General features: G+C 35.0%; 1 protein-coding gene across 2 annotated transcripts in view; it reads left to right on the top strand.

The window, feature by feature from the left end:
- The window catches only part of LOC150092849 (cysteine and glycine-rich protein 2-like), a 77070-nt gene extending 53702 nt beyond the window's left edge, over nucleotides 1-23368 (top strand). For both annotated transcript variants that reach the window (XM_090414530.1, XM_090414531.1), the window contains 3 exons: nucleotides 2881-3034; nucleotides 10876-10972; nucleotides 22792-23368. In XM_090414530.1, the coding sequence (XP_090270656.1) occupies nucleotides 2881-3034; nucleotides 10876-10972; nucleotides 22792-22865 (325 nt within the window). In that variant the 3' untranslated portion in view covers nucleotides 22866-23368. The remainder of the gene's footprint in view (nucleotides 1-2880; nucleotides 3035-10875; nucleotides 10973-22791) is intronic.
- Nucleotides 23369-23798: the final 430 nt, after the last annotated feature.

Below are 23798 nucleotides of genomic sequence, written 5' to 3'. Positions count from 1 at the left end.
GGATGGCTTTGGCACATTGCTCTCTCTTCTTTTTATAGAAGGCCTGCATAGGCCCTCTTCCTCTGCTTCCTATTTGACAAAGTCATTGTAGAATGAGACATAGGCGGATGTTGACGAGGCATCAAGTGTTCAGAGAATTCAGCATGGAGGTAGTCATTTAACTGATCTGTGATATCCATTCCCAGAAGGTGAATCTGGATGAGAGATTTAAGAATTTGATTTCAGAAGAGGAGGATCATCTGGAGATGATGTCAGTCTGAGAATCAAAGCCTTTTCTTCAACAGCAGGATGGTAACTGAAAGATGGAGAGGCAGGGACAGGAGAACGGAGATATTACCTGTCCCTACCTGTGGCGGATGGGCTGCCAATTCTTGAACTAAGGCTTTGTAACTGGTTTTCCATCTATGACACTTGGTGGCATCCAAAGATCTTAATGGCAACACCTTAAAGCCTCGTTGATTTTCTTTATCCCTCAAGCCATCAAATCGATCTCATGAGTGGTGAGAATCTTTTCTTCTTCAGCAGTCCATCGTGCTTTGACGTCCTCAGTTATTGCAGCGTTGGCTTTGGCTGGATGTTTTGAGGTGCGATGCATGCCAAGACTGACTGCAGTGGAGAATGCACAATCGCAGATCTGACATACGAAGTGTCTGAGATTTGGAACTCCTTTAACACCGGAACAAGCATGATGAGAACTTGAAGAAATGGGTTGGTGACAGTCCTTTCTTTTAACTTTCTTCCTGAGGACGCCACTGGGACGGGTGGCAAGATTACCTCCAAACAAGAAACAGACATCTGGAATCTTGACGAGTTTCCTGACTCCAGCTTATAAGAGTCGGAGCGTTCATCTGATGAGTTATTGCAAGTGAGGAAACTTAACCCTACCAGGGCTTCTAACCCTGGAAGGGAAGAATAGCATAGTATGCCAGGAGGCCGCCTACTGCTTCACTTGCAAAGTATCTCGGGATGTGCAAGCCAAGACGACAAAGCTTCGGATTCGCCAAACCTTGCAGACTCAGATCCCTCGTATACCACTTTTTGATATCTATCAGTAATCTATCCTCTTATCCATGCTAATAGAATAAAATAAATAATAAAGCAAAGAACTAACATCTCCAATTCTAATATCAGGCTTGATGCCACTTTCTTTCATAATGTGATCCATATAAATGATGAATAAGAAAGGAGATAAAGTGCATCCTTGTCTTACACCTGATTTTACATTACACCATCATAATCTAAATTGTATAATCCAGATATAATCTTTGTAACTCTTCTTTGCACCCTTTCCATGGCTTTATCCCCTTGGAACCTGGGAGACCAAATCTGCACACAATAATCTTAGGTGTGGTCTTATCAAAGCCTTATAAAGAGGCAAAATGACATCCTTACATGTCAAGGTTCACTCCAACATCGCAATTATCCTCTGAGTTGTATTTGCAACTTTTGCTATGTGACCTTTGAACTTTAAATTCTTATCCATCAACACACCAAGATCCCTTGCCTCTTCAGTTTCTTGTAGCATAACTCCGCTAATATAATATGCTGCTGGAACGCTAATCATGCCAAAGTGCATAACTTTACACTTACCGACATTTAACTGACAGCCATTTTCACTTTCTCAGATTTTCCAGTCTATTCAAATCATTTTGTAATTGCTGAATATCAGTAGCATCCCTGATTGCCCTGCCTATCTTCGCATCATCGGCAAACATTGCAAATCTGATGATAGGCCCTGCTTGATGTCATTGATGTATAGATTGAACAATAATGGCCTGAGGACTGAACCCTGAGGTACCCACTGGTTTTTTATTTATTTATTTATTATTATTTTTTTTTAAATTAATCTTTGTACTGGTAATGGGTAGTACTACCCTTACATCACGTTCAGACATCTCGTCCAGACTTGATATAGGCCTAAACCTTTTCAAGTGTTTTGCCCTATGCCTGTTCTAGTTATCATTGTAGTCATTCTCTGGTGGCAACTGCATGCCACCAGTGTGCCCTCAAGGAAAGAATTTTTATATCCTTCTGCATAAACCCAAGCTATTTTAAGTCCTTATAACTATCTGTGCTCCCTACGCAATACGCCTTAAATCTGGCAGATTCACATCCACTATATACCACTTTTTGATATCTGTCTGTCAACTATCTCCTGATCCAAGTCAATAGATTATATTCCAATCCCATATTCTCCAGTGTATGCAACAGCCTATTAAATGCTTTAGAAAAATCCAACATTATGATAGTGTATCCATTTCCTTTATCCAACTCGGCTGTAACATTGTTATAAAATATGAGCAAATTGCTAAAACATGACCTTCCTTTAGTAAACCTATGCTGTTCCCTGCAAAGTACAGAATGCTTGTCTACCCATTTTTGTATCCGAGTTCTTACCAACTTCTCTAAAAATCTTCATTACCATACCAGAGATACTAATAGGTCGGTAGTTAGAAACATCAGTTTTTGCACCACCCTTGTGCAATGGAACTATCATACATTCCTTCCATTCCTGTGGTATCATTCCTGAGCTGAGACTCAAGTTGTACAAATTTAAAAAAAGAAAGAAAAATATGTGAATGTGATTTTTGTGGACAGTGACCATACTTTGATTATGTATCTTAAGGAAGGCATTCCCCATAAAATTTTAAAAATGCTGTGGGAATATACTGCTGGAAAAATTGATTGCTTACTTTAACCAGTGCTTGACATTTTTTGAGATAACTCACCATTAAGATCGTATAAGAGGATACTTTTGTTGCTGTTCTTATTCACTATAATTGATACTTTACTGCAGTATATGTAAACAGTTCTTTATTTCTGAAAACATTTAAAAACCAGTCTTAAATCATGCACAGTTTATAAATGTTTTGTTTTCAGTAACATTCCAGCTACTGCCCAAGCTCATGTTGCTCCTCTTGTGTCTCCAGCTCCCAAGTCGTGTAGTGCACATCTGAAATGGGGAGGATGTGACATCTGTCCTCGATGTGGGAAACCAGTATATATGGCAGAAAAGATGATGGGTGCAGGTTCTGTAAGTTTTTAATTTGTTATTTAATGTGATAATTCCCTGAAAAAAAATCTGTAGTATACATGTTGCTGCATATTAGAATTCCACTATATTCTTTATCAAGCAATGTTAAATATAGTTAATTATAGATAATCGGCATTCCATTTAAGATATCCTGTGATGCGTCAAAATTTTTCCATAATTTGCTCTTTATATATGTTATTGCAGATAGCTTGTTAAAATAATAGAAGAGTAGGAATCCTAAAAAAATGTGAACAAAGTCATATAATCAAAGCTCCTTGAGGAAAATCGTGAAGAGACAGCTTTTCCCAAAAACAGATATAGTTGTAGTGCAGAGATTGAACAGTTCAGCACTGCTTGTATTTTTTACATATTTAGAAGAAAGGAAGTATGGTGCTCAATCAATGAAGCAACAACCATAAAAATACCTATACAACAATCATAAGGTTAAAATGGAATGTGTATGAGAAAATGACTAATCAAATGTTCTGTAAATTTGTGTCCAAAGGTGGTTAGGGTTGCCATGAAGTGTTTATCTGTATATGAGAGAGAGATATCATTAAGTAGATTGTCATCTTCAGGATAGCATCAAGCATTAGAGCAGTTTGTTCTGAGTCTGGGCAGATTTAGAATTTGTATGATATTATAACTTGTACAGGTGAGAAGTAGTATTTTAAAATGCATAAATATAGATTTTTGGTGGCTAAAGAGGCTACTGATGGGATATGCCAGGAAAACTGGAGGTGTAAGTCAACCTGGCAAAAGAAATTTGATTTTGAGTTGAGTGAGTATTTAAAAGGTAAGAGGAAATGACACAAGATCTTTCTTGCAAGGGATAAAACAAATAGGGCTATGTTTTGGAAGCATTGCAGGTCACTAAGCTGTCTTGTCTTGCCTGTTACCGTCATCATTGTCATATAATGGATAAGGCATTTGAGGTCATTGAGAGAAAGACATAGGTAGTAAGAGCAAAATAAAAAAAATACAGAAACATCTGGGGGGAACTCTAGTTTTATTTCATTTATTTTTCCTTTTTCAAGATTGTAGCTTGGTATGTCTGTATACCAAACCTTATCAGATGTCCTGGAAATTGCAAAAGTGACCACATGAGCATTTTATTCAGAGCTTTCCATCTCTTGTATCCAAAGGCGGATGAAGTTGTCCTGGAAATCTGCCATGGAGCAGGAGTAGAAAAGATTTTGCTGGTTGCCAGTTAGCTGATGATCTTCAGGAAATATGTTTAACACACATAGGATGTGGGCAAGTTTTCAGTACAACTGTCATGCATGTGGGGGGGGGGGGGGGGGATTATGAATAGCATGAGGACCAGAAGACCTTTTCAGTAACCAATTTTTTTTTATAATGGAAAAACAGGGAGAGATGACGTGCACAGCTTTTTATTAATATTATTATTATTGGTATTGTTGTGAGATTTAATTTGTTGGAGTCATCTATGCATAAGAAGGATGTTATGAGGTCAGCCTATCCGGGCAGATGGATGAGAGTGAGAGACAGAAACATAGAAAACCAGAAGTTGCACCCAGTGATCATGGGAAGGGTTAATTGAATACAGCCAGAAGGTATGATTTGTTATTGCATCCAGAGATAATTTTTCTGCATTGTTATTTCAAAATGCGATTTGTATATGTTGATGTATTTTGAAGCTGTTGCAAACTGCTTGTAGGCTGACTGCATCACTGAAAATTTGTTTTTGAGGCAAATTTTACTTTAACCACTTATTTGATACTCTGTTGGAGGACCAAGGCTTGAATGCTGGTCAGTAAGTTTAAGTGGAATTTAAGAGCAGAATGTTGGTCTTCATTCCACTTAACATTATTTCTGTTATTTGATTGGATCAGGAGTATGGAAACAGGGGATTTCACTGTATGGAATCATTCTGTACTTTTGTACAGAATGCTCTTTACGAGTTGTAAAGAGTATTCTGTTGCATCATTAAGGACAATCCTGCAAATTGATGGATAAAGGATGTTCTCTCTCAGTTTTTTTAAGATTTAAGTGGTTATAAGAATTTGAAGAATAATAAAGGGAGCACATTTCTTTAAATGAATAAGGAAATTTTGAGTCAGAATGATATGGTTGTGAGATATTACATGACACATCATATGCTTTGTGGTGGAAGGAATCATGTCAAGTGTACTTGGCATAGTTGAGATCACCACTTGAGGTTCTATTGGAAATAACAGCTTAGGTTTGTAAGATTGAATGATGGTACACATAATTTATAAAGTTTTGAGTTAAAGTGCATGCAAAGCCTTTTTTTGTTGTTGGATTTTGTTTTTTATTTAGTTTTTGTTTGGATTTTGTGATGAGGAGGGGATTTTTCTTGCAGGAAATTTTTCCTAGTCAACAAAAACAAAACAAAAATTAAATAAATAAATAATTAAAAAAACTTTTCTTGAATGGTATAATGAGGAAGAAGAGATAAAAAGTAAGGATATATAGTGATAGGTGAAAGGCTTATAATTGTCACCCATGCAGACTTTATATGCAGGGGAAACTGTCTTTTCCTTTGTAATGATTCTTGCATACTGTCTGCTTTCTTTCCAGTATGATATCACAGACTAAGTAGCAGCAGGATTATTCACTAGCATTCAGGAAACAGCTTAGTTTGGTGCCATTCGGCTTGGTGTCTTGTGCCACTAATGGCCAGCTTTTGGAACTGCTTTACCTGTACTCCCAAGTGGAGAAGGGAATTCCAATTCCCAACAGTTTGTTTGGCATGCCCTAAACTATACTTGTACTCTGTATAGTGTTCTACGCATTGCTTAGAGTGCATAAGTGATAAATTCACTACACTGTAACTTTAGACTTACTCATTGGATTTTTACAGAAGTTCCACAGTTTGATAGTTCCTTGAATATTGTAATTTATTACTGACATTTATTACAGTTTTCACAAAAACAGTAGAAATATCAACAGTTGAAAATTCAAATCAACAGTTTCAAATTGTATCATATTATATGTAAATAATTATGAGAAAAAATATAGCATATTAGTATGCTATCCTGATTTTTTTTGTTTTTGAATCATTTCTAGGTTCAGTACTGGTTGATGAAAGATATATTATTATATATGTGGAATTTTCAGTAAAGAAGAATCTTTATGTGGAATTAAGGGCTGGAAACTAGGGAAGTTTAGAAAATTGCTCGGAGTGGTATCATGGGAGGATATTCTTTAGGGGAAAGATGTTAATAGTGCACGGGAAGTGGTAAAGGAATGTTTGAAGGAACAAGTAGCTGATTGCATACCAAGAGTTAAGAGAATTAATAAATTGGGAATTAAATGGATTAGTTGCAGCATTAAGCAGAAGTCAAATAGAATGAGAATTTCATATTTCCTGTCTGTTCTGCTATTTAGATTCAGCAGGAACCAGCTTTTCCGAGTCAATTGCTCTCTCTCTAATGATGCAAATTCCTCTACTTAATTAATAGAGCATTCTTGTGATGTAAGCACAAATAAGTCATGGTCCAATTCCCATTTTGAAAATTGCCACTTCACTCTGCTTGAAACTACCTGCCATTCAAAATCTTTATTTGCATGTTTACTGCTGAATATCCTAAATGCTTTCTTTGTTTCCTTGATCACTATGATTTGAAAAGTGCTGTATTGTCTCTAATTAGGTTGATGTATTGTAGTTTCTAATTTTTTGCTAGTTCCACTTCTTTTCTGTTGATACTGTTGCCTAACATTCTACACAAGTTGAGTTTGATTTTGTTTCAGTAACTGAATTTTCTGTTCTCTGGTCCCTTCTTTAATTGGGTAACACCCTAGCTGGCCTGACATTTCATCAAATTGTGTTATTTTGGGTTTGGTTTAAACCATTACAGAATATAACTTTGTCAGTTTAAATCCCTAATTATAGGGATTTAAACGAGTTGGATACTTATTAACTGGACATGCCAAGGTGATGATTGGATATATGGCAGCGCCTGTTGTTCTCTGCATTTATAGACTATGTGGAGGTTGTGGAATTCTCCTAGTTATTTTGCTTGAATCCTTAAGTGACTCTATATTACCATTAATTCAATTAAGTTGCTCTTTCTACTTTGAGTATGAAAGAGCCATCAGAAACCAGAAAATGAGAAAACAGGTGGAGTAGGTAATATTTGATGAAAGTTTATTTTTCACTTGGTCAGACTATAATAAATAATAAATTTAGTTTAATCCTTTATCCAAGTGTATGCAAACAAAGTTTGCGCCTGAAAGTATCTTCAGGACTGGGGTAAAGTGGTACAACACTGGGCAGCTCCTTGCAAAGGTGGAGCAAGCTACCGACACTCCTATCTCAGTATCTCCCATAATGCAAAACACGTCTCCTTGCGGATATGTATAATGTTATACATTAAGAGAAGTTTCGATCTTTATTGAGCTCTCTTTGGTGGGAGCCAGGCCCAAGTGGAGATACCAAGGCAGAAGCATTAGCAAGGTCATCTCCTCCTATAGGAGCTGCCAAACGGTGTGCCACCTTTCTATTAAATTACTCTGGATTTAGAGAAAGATGTTGAAAGTTTATTTTTCACTTGGTCAGACTATAATAAATTTAGTTTAATCCTTTATCCAAGTGTGTGCAAACAAAGTTTGCGCCTGAAAGTATCTTCAGGACTGGGGTAAAGTGGTACAACACCGGGCAACTCCTTGCAAAGGTGGAGCAAGCTACCAACACTCTTATCTCAGTATCTCCCATAATGCAAACTAGTTTCGACCTTTAAGGTCGAAACTAGTCTGGGTAGTGGCCCTTCTCTCAATGTGTAACATTATACATATCCGCAAGGAGATGTGTTTTGCATTATGGGAGATACTGAAATAGGAGTGTTGGTAGCTTGCTCCACCTTTGCAAGGAGTTGCCCGGTGTTGTACCACTTTACCCCAGTCCTGAAGATACTTTCAGGTGCAAACTTTGTTTGCACACACTTGGATAAAGGATTAAACTAAATTTATTATAAGTAATATTTGATCAGAAATCTCCTCACATATAGAAGTATAAAAGTTTTTACAGTGGCTAAATTGTATAATTCAGAAGGCTTAAATTCCAGCACAGAATTAAAACTGGATGTAAAAATTAGAGAAATTTTCCTATTCAGCATTCTAGGTAAGATTTATGAAGTAAGATCTTTTATGTGACTTTTTTTGACAAAAATTATTTTGTTATTACACATTTGATGCAATTCTGTGACATAACACCAATGGCTGCTACACTGTTATTAATTAGCAAAAGGAGAATGCCTTTTGTGACAAACAACTGTATTACTTTGCATTCAGCAAATTATCAAGTATTATGTCTCTGGTAAATATTGTTTTATTTAAAACACTTTTTGTTTTCTAAATATCATTCTGTAATCAGTTTTCTGTTGCTTGAGCAATCTGGATTTTTCTACGTTGTGAAAGAATAAATTGGAAGATCTGGTTACTGCAGAAAGTATAATTGGCTAAAGTTTGTGTATACTTTGTATTGTGTATACTTTTTTCTTTTTTCTTTTTGTTATTGTGAATGTATCAGTGTTATATTATCAGAACTACTTTTAAACATAAATTTATTTTGTGTTTGTAAGTTGTGCCATTGCTCAAAATACAAATAATGGTGAAATGGTTTTTGGAAAGTATCTTGTTTATAAAGTGATTGGTCTCTGAATAAACAAAATAACAGTAATTGTGATTTAAAACAACTTTTTTTAAAAAATATATTAACATAAATGGTTTTAGAAATTCTGTGAGAAATTATGACCTAAGAAATCATTACTGAAAATTATTTTCTGCATTTTAAGAAAATCTTAGCTGTACAATGTGATGTCAGTTATATTAGTATGTCTAATAATAAAACAGTGTGAAAGTCGGATTAAAAAACTTAAACTAATAATGTTTTTCCACTAACAAGGAATTCAGTGGTTATGGAATTTTTTTACTGCCGCCCACACAGAATGAGTTTCTTAAAACAATTTTTTGATTTGTAATGATTTTTCATTTGATATGCATATTCACTACTTTTAATGCTTTATAATATGGCATGTATTGTTGTGCATATTTTCTTTATTATCTTAAATTTTTGGTCATCCATCCATCCATATTTTCCCTAGTCTCATTTATATGTTCAAATATACTAATTGATTTGATATTTATGTAACCTTCTTTCAGTTTCTCTTTTTTCTTTCCTGTCCACCATTTTAGAAACATCTGCTTAAAAAAAAAATATATATATATATATATATATATATATATATATATATATATATATACACTGACTATAACCAAGACTAGAATAACAATTAAATTTATTCAAAACGCAACATGTTTCATCGGATTGTTCAACTTCTTCAGGCGTGGGGAACATAGAAAGCAAGTAAACACTATAAGAAACATCGTATCACTATAAAACGACTATTACAAAATCAGTTAGCTTTGAACTGTAGCTACAGTCCGTGTTGAACTTCTATTGTTAAGTAGCTGCGTGCGTCTGATTTCACGCATGTGCCAATATCGGATAGCAGAGCTGAAAGAGTCTGGTAGATTATAGCTGAGGTTATTATTTATGTGATGAGAGTCCATAACAATTTCCTTAGAGTCGACTATGCGTCGCTCCACCTTGTCACGGCATATATGAAGGTTTAAGGTTGTTGTCCAGTTTATCTCATGTTGATGGCCTTCATCATTTGTGTTTACTAAAAACAGTAGTCTTGACAGGGCACTTGCTCTAGTTCTTTTGTAGGCAATGTCTCTCTGATTTTGTAATAGTCGTTTTATAATGATACGATGTTTCTTATAGTGTTTATTTGCTTTCTATGTTCCCATGCCTGAAGAAGTCGGACAATCCGATAAAACATGTTGCGTTTTGAATAAATTTAATTGTTATTCTAGTTTCGGTTATAGTCAGTGTATATAAATATGAACATATCCCAGTACCGAGTTAATACTACAAATTGCTATATATATATATATATATATATATATATATATATTATTAGGATAACCAAATAATTTTATAAACTTGATTATTTTAACTCCTAATTCCAAGTATGCAAACAATTAAGTTTGCACCTGAAACAAAGTTCAAGTCTAAAGATGGTGCAACACCAGGCAACTCATTGTAAAAGTGGGTAAAGCTCTGATCCCTATTCTTAGTATTTTCCCATAATGTAAAGCACATCTCACTAGAAGATGTATACTGCAATGCATTATGGGTGGGGTCACTACCCAGACCGGTTTCAACCTTTTTTGAGGTCTCCTCAGTGAGTAGCTATACCCTAAATATACCAAGGTTTTAGTAATACGGAGCCTTATCACCTTTACCTATAGAAGTTGCAACAAGGTGTTTTTATTTTTAATAAAAAATCTCTGGAAGAGATATAGATGTAATAAATTTTTTAACTTGGGGATATTGTATATTAGGATAACCAAGTAATTTTATAAACTTGGGTTATAAAATTACTTGGTCTAGGGTCTAGACCCTAGCCCAAGTCTTTTAGGGTCTACTCACTGAGGAGACCTCAAAAAAGGTTGAAACCGGTTTGGGTAGTGACCCCACCCATAATGCATTGCAGTATACATCTTCTAGTGAGATGTGCTTTACAGTATGGGAAAATACTAAGAATAGTGATCAGAGCTTTACCCACCTTTACAGTGAGTTGCCCTGGTGTTGCACCATCTTTAGACTTGAACTTTGTTTCAGGTGCAAACTTAATTGTTTGCATACTTGGAATTAGGAGTTAAAATAACCAAGTTTATAAAATTACTTGGTTATCCTAATATACAATATCCCCAAGTTAAAAAATTTATTACATATATATATATATATATATATATATCATTTTGATGAAAGAATTTTGTTTTAGGCTTGGCACAAAAGCACATGCTATTCTTGTAAAGAATGCAACAAGAAACTAGAATCAACAACATTATGTGAAAGAGAAGGAGAAATATATTGCAAAAGTATGTATTTTCTAACTGTTAGATGTCATTCTAAGATTATAATATTCATTTTGTATAATTTTTACAGTTGCATTTTAGTTATGCACCACTGCATTTATCACTCTTATATCTGCTGAAAGGAAAATTCCTTCAGTTTGTTTCTTGAATTGTTTTCATTCTGCCACACTCCCAGAGCGGGGCAAAAGGTTGCAGGATACTATATTAGTTCACCAGAATTAAGATTTCACTACAAGTTGAGAGTTTTCTTCCAAATAGATCTTATTTCTGAAGTCTTCAGTATGGTTCTTCTACCAAGATGTCTTCCATGGATTTTTTTACTGGCCTATTTTCCATACCACCATCAATGGAATCCAATGCCTCACCACCATGTTTGCTGTGTGGTGAAACCCATGGACATCCAGAAAGGTGTTCTTCTACCAAGACATATCTATCCGTATCAGTTCTTCTAGCCTCTATATCTTAAATCTTGTTTTGAATTCCCCTCCCCCCCCCCCAATGCTTTTGCTTCAAACACTTACTTTTCTAAACTTACATCTCCCATTCTTTTAAATTACCAAACCACCATAGGTTACTTCTGCTTACACATTATTAAATTATGGCAATCTATCTGCCAGACACCTCTCCATATAAGACATCTGTTCATGGTGAAGGGTATCCATGGAAGACATCTGTTCATGAAAAGGACCAGTGAAGTACTGGCCCTTTTCATTCTTATTCTTTTTCTATACTTTTCTTTGTTTCTATATTTAAACAGGACAGTAAAAATTAGTCTTTTTTACTGCCCTATTTTCCATACCACCATCAATGGAATCCAATGCCTCACCACCATGTTTGCTGTGTGGTGCAACCCATGGACATCCAGAAAGGCGATCCTGGCAGTCTCTCACTGCTTTGTAGGATGAATGGACCTGGATGGCTGACCAGGATTATGTGGCTAGTAGGCTTGTCTCCAAGGGTTAGTAGTGTTGCAGTGTTTCCTTCCCCGTGGTCTAGGGACAGGGCCCAAGGCTTGCCGTACTGCTGATATAGCATCTGGAGTAGCATAGTTTCCCTCTCTTGAATGCATCTCTTTCTTGCCAGAGAGGATGGGGGAAATCCATATATAGTTCCATGGCAGGCAGGGAGCTCTGTGCTGAATCAAACTCCCATTGAGAATGGGTAATTTTTCATCAAGTTTATCAGAGCCCTCAACAAGCCTCGGCTAAGTTCAGAAACCATTGAAACATCATTGGATAACAACATAAAGAAGCAAAAAAAATCAGTCAGACATACATACCAACCCTTTGAAAACTGCACTTGACTGAAGAACATCCACTAGGGAAAATGTCACCTTTCTTCATCTAGCACAGTTTGAAGGAGTTGGCAGGATCCCCAAAATCAGTGAGGAAATTCCCACAGCAATCAGAGAATCTCCTTCGTGCATCATCCATCAGATGAATACGGTTATACCCCTTACCCCTCAGTCACGGTTAACTCCCCCCACACACACACACACACATACAGTTTTGTTGGGGGGGGGAGTAACTGTGACAGTATATTTTACTTCCTGTTTCTCTAAAAGAGGAATGATATGGGCTCAATCCTCAATTTCTCTTGCTTCCTCACAAGAAAATAATAAGCATACCAAGTGCCCTAGAGGGAATCCAATTTGACAGTGTCTTGGATATTTTTCCTAATGAAGTAGAAATGAACATCATATAGCCATCTTTAGTAAGGACAAGATGGGAGACGAACCTGCCCATGAAGGAGTTGCTATCCTTGTGGGCAACCATATCCCTTCCCTCTTCTAAGCAAGTCCCACTTAATATAAATATAGGAGCAGTTGCCATCTGACTCTTATTCTGATCTCTTATAACAGTATAATCATATACTTGCCTCTTGCTGTATGTATCTCTCAGGATGACTTTGGTAACATTATATTGCAGTTATTATCCTATTTACTTTTAATGAGGGATTTAAATGGATATAACATTCTGTGGGATAATGTTCGAATTGATCATTCACTGCCATCAACTTAACTGTCTACTACCCTACCTTTTACCGTGATATCTTACGTGGGCTATTGAGCAAGCCGACTGGCTCATCTCTGTTTTAGTAGAATTTGATTCTGCCACAATCAGCTCATCCCCTATCAGTGATGCAGCAAGCCACGTGACAGTGTATTACGAAGCTGCAATTCCTAAAACATCTAGTCGGTTTTCACATTTCCCTTAACCATGGCCATGGCAGACCGATGATTGCACAGCAGTCAGAGAAGCTCACAAGAAAGCATGAGGTATCTTCTGAGATATCCCACAACAGCAAACAAGCCTCAGTGCTTTCAGATGTGCTCCAGTCTGAGCAAGACACATCCATTATCAGAACCAAAAGAAATCCTGGATCCAATACACATCCAATTTCTTAACAACCTAGGACAAAAATCCAGAAAATAAAGGACAGATACACCAGCTCTTCATCCTTGAACATAATAGATGCACAATTACTGATCCAATAGCAATTGCTGACACTCTCGGAGATTTTTGCTAAAACATCAGTAGTACCTTATCTTTTCCCCACCATGTACATGTTCCTTGCCCAAAAATACAAAGCAGTAAAACAACAAATTCTGTTTTCTTCTAGTGGTACTGTAGAATACCACAAGCCATTTAAGAAACAAGAAATGAAAGCTGCTTTGCTTAAATACAGCCCAACCTGTAAGAATCAACTATTCAATCTTCTGGGAATCAATTTTGATTTTCATTCTTAGAATTAGAATTCTGAGAATCGATCTCGCAAAAAATTCTGTTGAACAGAATTTCCTGTGAGAACTTTCTTTTGAATACCTGGCAAAAGGCAATCGTCTTTCATAAGCTGGGGATTAATCCAAAATCACCAATAAATTACCAACCAATTGTACTGACCAGCTGCTTGTACAATAGTCTGGAAAAAATGGTTTTTCATATTTTATGGTTTCTGAAGAGAAACTACTACTGTTTTCCAGAATAAAATCTGGCTTCCACAAATATCATTTTACAACTGATCTAGTCTATGTGGAAGCATTAATTTGAGATGCCTTCTTAAAACATAAGCACTTAATATTGGATTTCTTTGATATGGAAAAAGCATACAACATTGCTTGGAGGTTCAGAATATTGAAAGATCTACACAATTTTGGTATCAGTGGGAATCTCCCTCTTTTTATTGAAGAACTTTTTTTTTTTTTATTAAATCTCCACTGGTAGCCAATCAGAGATAGCTGGCACAAAATTATTACTAATTATTCATGGCATCCAGTGAAGAGAGGTGACTGACAAGTGCCACCATCTTGTGGTCCCTAATCCTAAAAATAGTGTGGGTTCTATGATCGATTTTCTTGAGTTTATGGGACGAAAAACTCGAGTTGCTGGGAGAAAAAATCTGCTTGCCCATGCCAGAGATCGACTAACTCAGGAAGTGGTCGAAAAAAGGCTTAGTAAAAGTTTCTCTAGTTGGTGACTAGAGTCAAACTTACAATGCTCTCTCTTCAGATGATTTAGCACTATGGAGGGCACACACCACTTTCACTGAGCTACACAGGCTCCCTTGCACCATTAAACCCAAAACAAACAGGTAGAAAACCTGTAACACAAATTTATCCACTATGAAAGGTGTGTGGAGTTTCAAACAAAATGGTTGTCTCAAAGATAAAATTCATCTTTTTGCCATTAATGAAATTTATCTACTACCTGAAGACTTTCTCAAGTAGAATTTGAATTCACAATACTGGCAAAACAAAGGTCCTACTCACCTGGCCATCTAAGCTGGTTAATGCTAATTAATATTCTTGTTTTATATTATTTTCATTTTTAATGTTGTTCTTTCAGAGCACTCTCATATCCATGATTTTCAGTCTCTGATCAGTTTTATTTTTCCGATACACGTGTTAAAAGCATTTTAACATTGTGTGTGTGCACACATGGGCACACAGTTTTGTTTTGACTGATTTCACCTTTAACATAGTAGCAACTACTGTTATGGTGAATTGATTTATCATAAAAACTGTTGAGTCCTAACCAAAGCATTATGGAATTAATACTGAAAGAAAATTTGCTTTAACAAACTTGATGTCTGTTAAAGCTGTAAATTTATTGAACATTATCTATTTTCTTATCTAATTTATCTTTACTAAAAATTCTGCCTGAATATTTACCACCAGAACTTCATTTATCAAAAACCCTCAGCAGGCTTTGCTAGAAATTAAACATAAAGTTAATGTGCTCTATTTGTGTAGAACAGGAACCTCATATTATCTAATTCCTTAAAGCTTACCTATTGGGAATGTCATTTAAAGGGGGATGGGAAAAGATGAAGGCAGTAGCACATAGTTTTTGATATTTGTGACTAAAGAAAAATTAATTTTATCTGTTTGATGCAGGATACATCACCTTACACAAAATTAGACATTGATCTTACTGTGAATAAGTATTGGCTCTTGGCCAAAAACATGAACACTGGTATTTAACATGGTTTGATGACTTCTCATTCATGATCTAACATGTTATTGGGTTTCGGTAGGAACCTCTGTAGCTCAGGCGGTATAGATGAAGCCCATTGGTTGGAAAGACATGGGTTCAATTCCTGTCCATGACGTGAGGAATTTTTATCTGGTCTCTTTCGACTAAAGGTGATTTAGCTGGTCTCATTTGGGGGTCGGGGTGGGGGGGGTAGAGAGTTTTTCCATCTGGAAACTGGTTTTTCATCCCTCAGAACAGGCAAACTGGCCCTGTGAACACAATTACAGCCATGAATACTTATTACAACGGGTGGAAGAGAGAGGGTCCTCACCACATCGTTATACCTGTAGTCAGCCACAAGTCACATCATGGTAGTCTAATGTCCTGGATAGGAGACGGCACATGAATGGGATGGGATTAGGTTCTGGAGCGGTTGTCCCAGCAAATTAGTGATAAAGCTTGAGGTATGTTAAATTATTAACTTTACCCTTTTTATTCTTACAAATAATATTCATCAACAAAAAAACACAACAAATTAAAATAGTGTTTAATTGCTTTCATTTTGCTATTGTTTCTGGATCAGGAGGATTTTTTTTTAAATTCCAGGTTATCTACATAATGCAACATTTAAATTGACTACAGATTTTGGGAATTTATTTAATTCTTGCATTCTCTCTACTCCCTTCCTGATTTCTAAGGTAACATGATTTCTTTAATATTCCATGAAGTGGGATCCAAAGGATACTGCTGCATTTTTTGAAGGTTTCTGATAGAATGAATATTGCATAATTAGAAGAAACACACGTATAAACCACAGCGAAAATTATTTAATTGTAAATATTTCATCCTAAGTATCTTAGGACATCATCGGTACAGTATTTAAACAAAAATTAGGAATAACATACAGTTAGGGCGCATGATTACAATAGAATCTCATGAAAACGTGCATAACGTGCTAAAGTAGTACAAAAAAAAAAAAAAAAAAAAAAAAAAGTTAATTATTTAACACAGTTTTGTATGATAATTTCCCATACTTTAGGAATAGTAAGAACGTCATTGCGGTTTAGGTTTGGTCTGTGTAGTAGGGCTTCAGAACTTTCTTTGTATAAACGTTCATGTTTAAATAAAGATCTATGTAAAAGTTTAGCCTTTTCCCAATGAATCCTATGGTTTGGATTTTCAATTCCGTGTTGAGAGAGGCCAGATTTCTGCGGTTTAAGAAGACGAATGTGGTCTTGATGTTCCGAGATGCGTTTCTGAACAGACCTACCTGTCTGTCCAAAGTAAGATAATTTGCATGAGCATGGAATCTCATAAACACTAGGTAACATCAAGGGTGAGAATTTGTCCTTAGGAGAAGGTAATAAGTTGTAAATTTGGTTGATAGGTTTGTAAGTAGTGGCAAAATTGTATTTCTTCATAATTTTAGAAAGACGTTCTGAGATGCCTTTAACGTAAGGTATGCACCTTACGTTAAAGGTTTGATGTATGCAGAAGTGACTGATGATTTTTTGAGTTGTTTTGGGATTATATCCATTTAGGATGGCTGTATTTTGGATAACTTCTAATTCCTGGTTTAAATATTCTTCAAAGGAGCAGAATTTGTGTGCTCTGGAAACTAGTGATTTAATAATGCCAGATTTCTGAGATGGATGATGAGCTGAAGAATTGTGAATGTAGCGACCTGAGAATGTAGGCTTGCGAAAGACGGAAGTGGCGATGGAACCGTCTTCTTTTCTTTTGATGTGTAAATCCAAAAAAGAGATACCCTGTGGAGATTCTTTTTCTAACGTAAAGTTGATGCGATGATGAAGAAGGTTGATTTTATCTAGAAACAGTTGTAATTCAGGTTCGGGATGATTCCATACTGCAAATACGTCATCAACATATCTTAGCCAAATTTTTGGTTTGGGTTCAAAAGTGAATATTTTTTCCTCAAGGTGTTCTAGAAACAAATTTGCTAGGTTTGGTGATAAAGGAGATCCCATTGCTGTTCCTTCCTCTTGCTTGTAAATTTGACCTTTCCAGGTGAAGTAACCTGATGCAATAACAAACTTGAACAATTCAACTATATCAGACAGAAATTTTTGAGTTAGTAATTCTATTGTTTCTTTATTCTCCTCTGAAGAATCTTTAAACCAGGAATTAGAAGTTATCAAAAATACAGCCATCCTAAATGGATGTAATCCCAAAACAACTCAAAAAATCATCAGTCATTTCTGCATACATCAAACCAGACAGGAAGAAGTGCATAGGATTCCCATACCTTACGTTAAAGGCATCTCAGAACGTCTTTCTAAAATTATGAAGAAATACAATTTTGCCACTACTTACAAACCTATCAACCAAATTTACAACTTATTACCTTCTCCTAAGGACAAATTCTCACCCTTAATGTTACCTGGTGTTTATGAGATTCCATGCTCATGCAAATTATCTTACTTTGGACAGACAGGTAGGTCTGTTCAGAAACGCATCTCGGAACATCAAGACCACATTCGTCTTCTTAAACCGCAGAAATCTGGCCTTTCTCAACACGGAATTGAAAATCCAAACCATAGGATCCATTGGGAAAAGGCTAAACTTTTACATAGATCTTTATTTAAACATGAACGTTTATACAAAGAAAGTTTTGAAGCCCTACTACACAGACCAAACCTAAACCGCAACGACGTTCTTACTATTCCTAAAGTATGGGAAATTATCATACAAAACTGTGTTAAATAATTAACGTTTTTTTTTTTGTACTACTTTAGCACGTTTTCATGAGATTCTATTGTAATCATGCGCCCTAACTATATGTTATTCCTAATTTTTGTTTAAATACTGTACTGATGATGTCCTAAGATACTTAGGATGAAATATTTACAATTAAATAATTTTCACTGTGGTTTATACGTGTGTTTCTTCTAATTATGAACGCACCACAGGTTTCGTTATTTTTAAAAAAAAAAAAAAAAAAAAAAAAAAAGAATATTGCATGGAAAACTATTACATAGATTGGAACAAATGGGAATGGATATGAAGCTAGTGGAGTGGAATCCAGGAGAATGAGGGTGACTGATGGAATGCTTCAAGGCTGTATAGTTAGGGGGGGGGGGGTGTTCATTTGTTTACTGATGATGCAAAACTGGAAGGGCAATAGTTAAAGGTGATGTAGATGCTCTGTAGAAAGGCATTGTGGGCAAAGGATAATGGTTATCAATTTAATGTTGCAAAATGTAAGGTTATTACTTGGTATGAAAAGGTTATGTACTGGGTTGTAAGAAATTGATTAGGCTAGGTATTTAGTGTAATGGTGGACAGAAAAGTTCAGAGGGAACATTGCAAAAATTGGCAGAATAGTTCATTGAATTACTTGGATGTTGAAAGACACACTAGCAATAAAGATAGGAAGGTTGTTATCCTCCTGATTCCCAAGAAGCTGGTGGATAGGATCCAGAGATGAGTAACAATACTGGTGACAGATATGGAATGCACCTCTAGGATAAATTTGAAAGTTTTTTGGTTTGCAAAGTTTAGTTGATAACAGGAAAAGAGGAGACATAATAGAATCTTATGAAATTGACACAGAACGATGAATAAGTTTAAGGAGAAATGATGGGTATTGTGTATGTGGCTCTCCCATAATGAATCTTCTGACTCTGGAAATACTCATAGTAATGGTAATACTATGTAAATATCTCTATTAAACAATGAAAACAAAAACATCACTTACTGTTGTGTCCCAAATGTTGTTTTTGCATAACAGGAACAGCCAAATGTTTTTGCTTTCAGGTAACAAACCATTATATTTCTTTAAAAAATTATGCCTGCTCTGTAGTCCGCCAACCAGGTACTAAAATTTAAAATATCTTAAGAGTTGAATCATCACTACTAGCATTTTAAATATTTAAATCATTATTTACACTGATGGAACTGCTAACTAAAGATTACTGAAAAACAATACCTAATGTTTTTCAGGTACTTGTAGTTAGGAAGAAATAATTCAAATAGAAAAATTGAATCTTCGAATGACAGTCTAGCTAGTATTACTCCAATATACTGCATTCAGTTTTCCAGAAACACACACTGTGAATAAAAGAGACATATTTAATAATATAAATATATTTTAACTGAAATATCAAGAGAACTTGTGAAGGCACATGCCAGGAATTTGATATCACAAGATTCCAAAATGTCATGCTAACAAAAGTATTTTTAAAAAATATATTCAGTTTTAAGCATGAAATATATATCAAATGTAACATGAACGGAATGCTTAACACACAAATGTAAACCTTGACATCCATTGTAGAACTGATCTTAAAAATGTTAGAATTTTGTATTCCTTTGCATTTGAAGTTTTTTACACCATATGTTTCCATACTGTTTTATAAGATTAAGATCATTCTCTAACAACATTTTGTTTTTGTAGAAATGTTTAACACCACTTTTAAACTGCTACAAAATTCAACAACCAGTTTGTACAAGTCAGCTGCATACATAACTGTGAATATGTAATGATGATAGTACAAAGTAATTTTCCCCACACACACACTTTACATAACCAAAAACTGTTCTTTAGGCTTCAAGGATATTTCTGAATATTAATAATGCTGCAGCAATAAATAGTTAAACTAGTTTCTAATTAAAGCAGTACTGTATATTATTCCATACTTTAATTTATAGTTTTAGGAGAACAATATCAACATTTTCCAGGTCTGTCATTAAGACTCAGACTACTTAGGAAACTGACTTGTTCACTTCATCTGCACAAATCATTTTTTTCCTTCCTTACTGTAGGCTAACATCACTTGTCTCCTCCCTTCTTCTTTGTAATTGAAAATGACTGATTATAAAGTTAACCACTTGAATTTTTCAAGATATTTTTGATTTTAATGGTACATACCACAGATGTTTGGTTTGTTATGAAGATTTCCAGTAAGTGACATTAAGCTATTTTAAAACATAAACAGTAGTTCTCAATTTTCATTTTTATAATTTCATACACATCTAGTTCTCTTCTTTCTTACATCTCTTGCTATTGTTTAAATTTGTACTTTTTTTCTGTTTTGTGTGCTTTATGTATAGTTCTTGCCAATTGTTTATTTATTGACCTCAGCTACTGTTTTCTCTTCAAGTTTATCACTCTTCAATAGATTGTTGTTGTTTTGGCTATAAAATACTGGATATTTATTAGCCTTTTTTTGCAAGTAGCAGTGTGCATTATAAAATTCCATGTTATTGAACACTTGTGTATTTTTTTTTTTTATAGCTAACAGGATTTGGATATTTTTCATCCATGTCAGTATACAAAGATTAGTAATATCACTGTGTTAAAGTCTGAAATTTTATTTTATTGAAATAAAGTACTAAATATGAAAATTATATGGTGACAAAACACTCAAATTTAGTCCTTAACAATTCCAAGTTTAAAATAATTCATAATTACTAGCTATCAATACTGGGAGCTTTCCAGTGCACAATGGGGGAGGCAAGGAGGAAATAAATTAAGGGTGGATTGATTTGCTCTCTGGTTAGGGTGATCCCAACAGAACCGCTAAAGTTTGATGTATTGTAAGTTCAAGATGCTATAGTTATCAAATGAATAACAGTACCTTCATATGTACTTATTTCTTGGGAATGAAAAAGTAGATTTTTTTTTTTTTTTACAGCGAACTTTGCATTATAATAAACTGTCTCTCTGATCCCTATGGCTTTGCTGTAGTGTGGGTCCATTATATTATATTCCAAACAAACATTACAGAGTTGTATCGAGACTGCATGTACTCCATTTTTGGAAAGATAAAATAAAATTAAAGATATGGGATCACAAGTCTCTTCAGTAACTATGCATGCAAAACCTTGCAGAGGCTATCCTAGAAGATGCTCATTAAACAACTGTATAGTGCTATATAGATTTAATTTGTTGGCTTCATGGATTGCAGAAGCTGGATAAATTTGTCATCATGAAATTCCTGCTATGTAACCTCCAGATGTATACAGGACAGTATGAAAAGTTTGCATTATTACTAACTTCCTATTGACAGTTTTTCCTCCAAATTAGTTTTTTTGTTGATAAGACCTCATCTTGACTACTGTGCCCAGATTTGGTCACCTCGGTTCTTTCTTGATGGGGAGGAGGTAGAGAGAATCCAGAGGCGAGTGACTAAGATGATAGCAGGTCTATGGAATGAACCATATGAGAACAGGTTGAAGATTTGTGGGTTGCAGAAACTAGTTGATAGGTGGAAAAGGGGAGATATGATTGAGACATTCAAATTGCTAGTTCTATAGTATTAATTCAGAGGATATTTTTGAAATCAGGACTGGTGATGGGAGAACTAGGGTACACCTATGGAAGCTGGGCAAGAGTGTGGTTAGTAGGGGTGTTAGAGCTGGGTTCTTTACTTTTAGAGTGGTAAATGAGTGGAATAAGCTGCCAGAGTTGTTGTCGGTGCTATGATGGTGAGCTAGTTCAAGGCAAGGTATGATAGATACTGTGAGAATGTCGTATAATTGTGTGGACATGATGTTTAGGGCCTCCCTCGATGAGTTTAAGGACTCCCTGGAGTCGCCTGAAATAATAATAATAATAATTGTCAGCCATCAACCAGACTACAATCCAATCTGAAAAGAATTTTAACCCTATTGGAACCTCTGAACAAATAAGCATGGATTTTTTGCAAATTCAATCTATACATGAGTATAGACTGAATTTACTTTAAACCAGCTCTGAAACTGTCTTCCTTCTTTCCTACGAAAGGTACATTACCACCTCTCTCTTTACCAGGTGTCTGTCGGGACCTTGCTCGTGTGATCTTTGGACAGACTGGCTATTCTGTTTTGATTAGAATCCAAGAACATCAATACTCTTACATTTTTGGAATTTAGCAAGTCTGACCTTATTTCTCATGCTATTGACACAAAGGCACAGTTTTGTGGAACCAAACAAAACTTCTTCATTCCAGAAAGATCAAATTCAATTGTCTTTTCCTTGAAACATGTGAAATGTTACAAAATCATCCAATCCTTAACCACTCAGAGGGTATGCCAGTCTGTGTAAGTTTTGAGAATTGAATACTGTTAATTGTTCATAATGTTTTGTTTGTTTTTTTTTTGTTCTTATTTTAAATTACTTTTTATCTATGCAACTTTTTACAATTGTTCCTGTGAACTTTAATAGTGTAATCATATCATTTCAGCTGTGACCAAGACACACTAGTATGTCTCCATGATGATTTTCACATAACCATAGATGAAATATATTGGAGTTTTTGAATAAAATTCTATAAATATGTCTAGTACACATGTTCCATTGAAACTATTCATTTTTATTACTGTGTACTTTTTTTTTATATATAGCTTGCTATGGAAAACTGTTTGGACCCAAAGGCTATGGTTATGGACAAGGTGCAGGAACTCTGCAAATGACATAGTGTCAGTTTTAAAGTTATCCACTTTTTTTCCTTTAATTGTGGGTATTGGTAACCCACTTGTACATTCCCATCATCTTGTCATATTAGCTTTAACTCAGTGCCATCATGTTATTATATATAAGATATATTTTTTTTATTTGTTTTGTTTTTTTTAGTTGTGTTCACAACAGATATATACAGCTGATTTTTCCTCCCCTAATTGTTCATGATATGTATTTTGACATTTTGTCAGAATTGTCGTATTTTGTTCCATGTGATATTCATCTGAAATTGAGATCATTAACTTCTCTATTAAAAATAGATGGAAACAAAACAAAAATTTTAATCCATAATTGTTGCATAATAATGAAATTTTATTTTTGTAGTGTTATATAATAGTTTACTGGTTAAAGTAGTTGTTAAATGGAAAATCATTCCAGCACTTTTAAATGTGCATTAGTTGCACCAGTTTTTGTTAAATGATAGGTGATCAAATATGCCAAATAAAATTTCCTATTTCACCACTTGCTGTAATATTTATATTGAAAACATTAATTCACTCAAACATTTTAATTAAAACATCGTAATAATAGGCTTCTTTTGCATAAAAGTACAATGGATAATTTTTAGAGAAAAAGGTACAGTAAAACATTAGTCTGAAAGAGTCATTTGAGAAAAAGAAAATTAATTCAGTAAGTCTCCATAGCTCAGAGATAAAGATGATGCCTTTTAATTTAGAATCTTTAAAAGAGCTTTTCAACTGAAAGTGACTTAACCAGTCTCTCAATATAGCAGGGGCTATATTGAGATTGTTATCACATTACCACCTTAATGTGATAACATTTCATGACATCCACACTCCAGTGATTCATCTTTTGATTTGTTTTATTGACTGTTAATGAAATCAACTGGAAAAGCACCTGCTCCTTACCCCCGCACAAAAACCTGGTACGA

This window comes from Typopeltis vanoorti, chromosome 25 (assembly GCF_054136105.1).
Source record: "Typopeltis vanoorti isolate ZY-2024b chromosome 25, IOZ_Tvanoo_1.0, whole genome shotgun sequence".
Taxonomy (NCBI): domain Eukaryota; kingdom Metazoa; phylum Arthropoda; class Arachnida; order Uropygi; family Thelyphonidae; genus Typopeltis; species Typopeltis vanoorti.
This window is presented reverse-complemented; position numbering and strand designations above follow the sequence as displayed.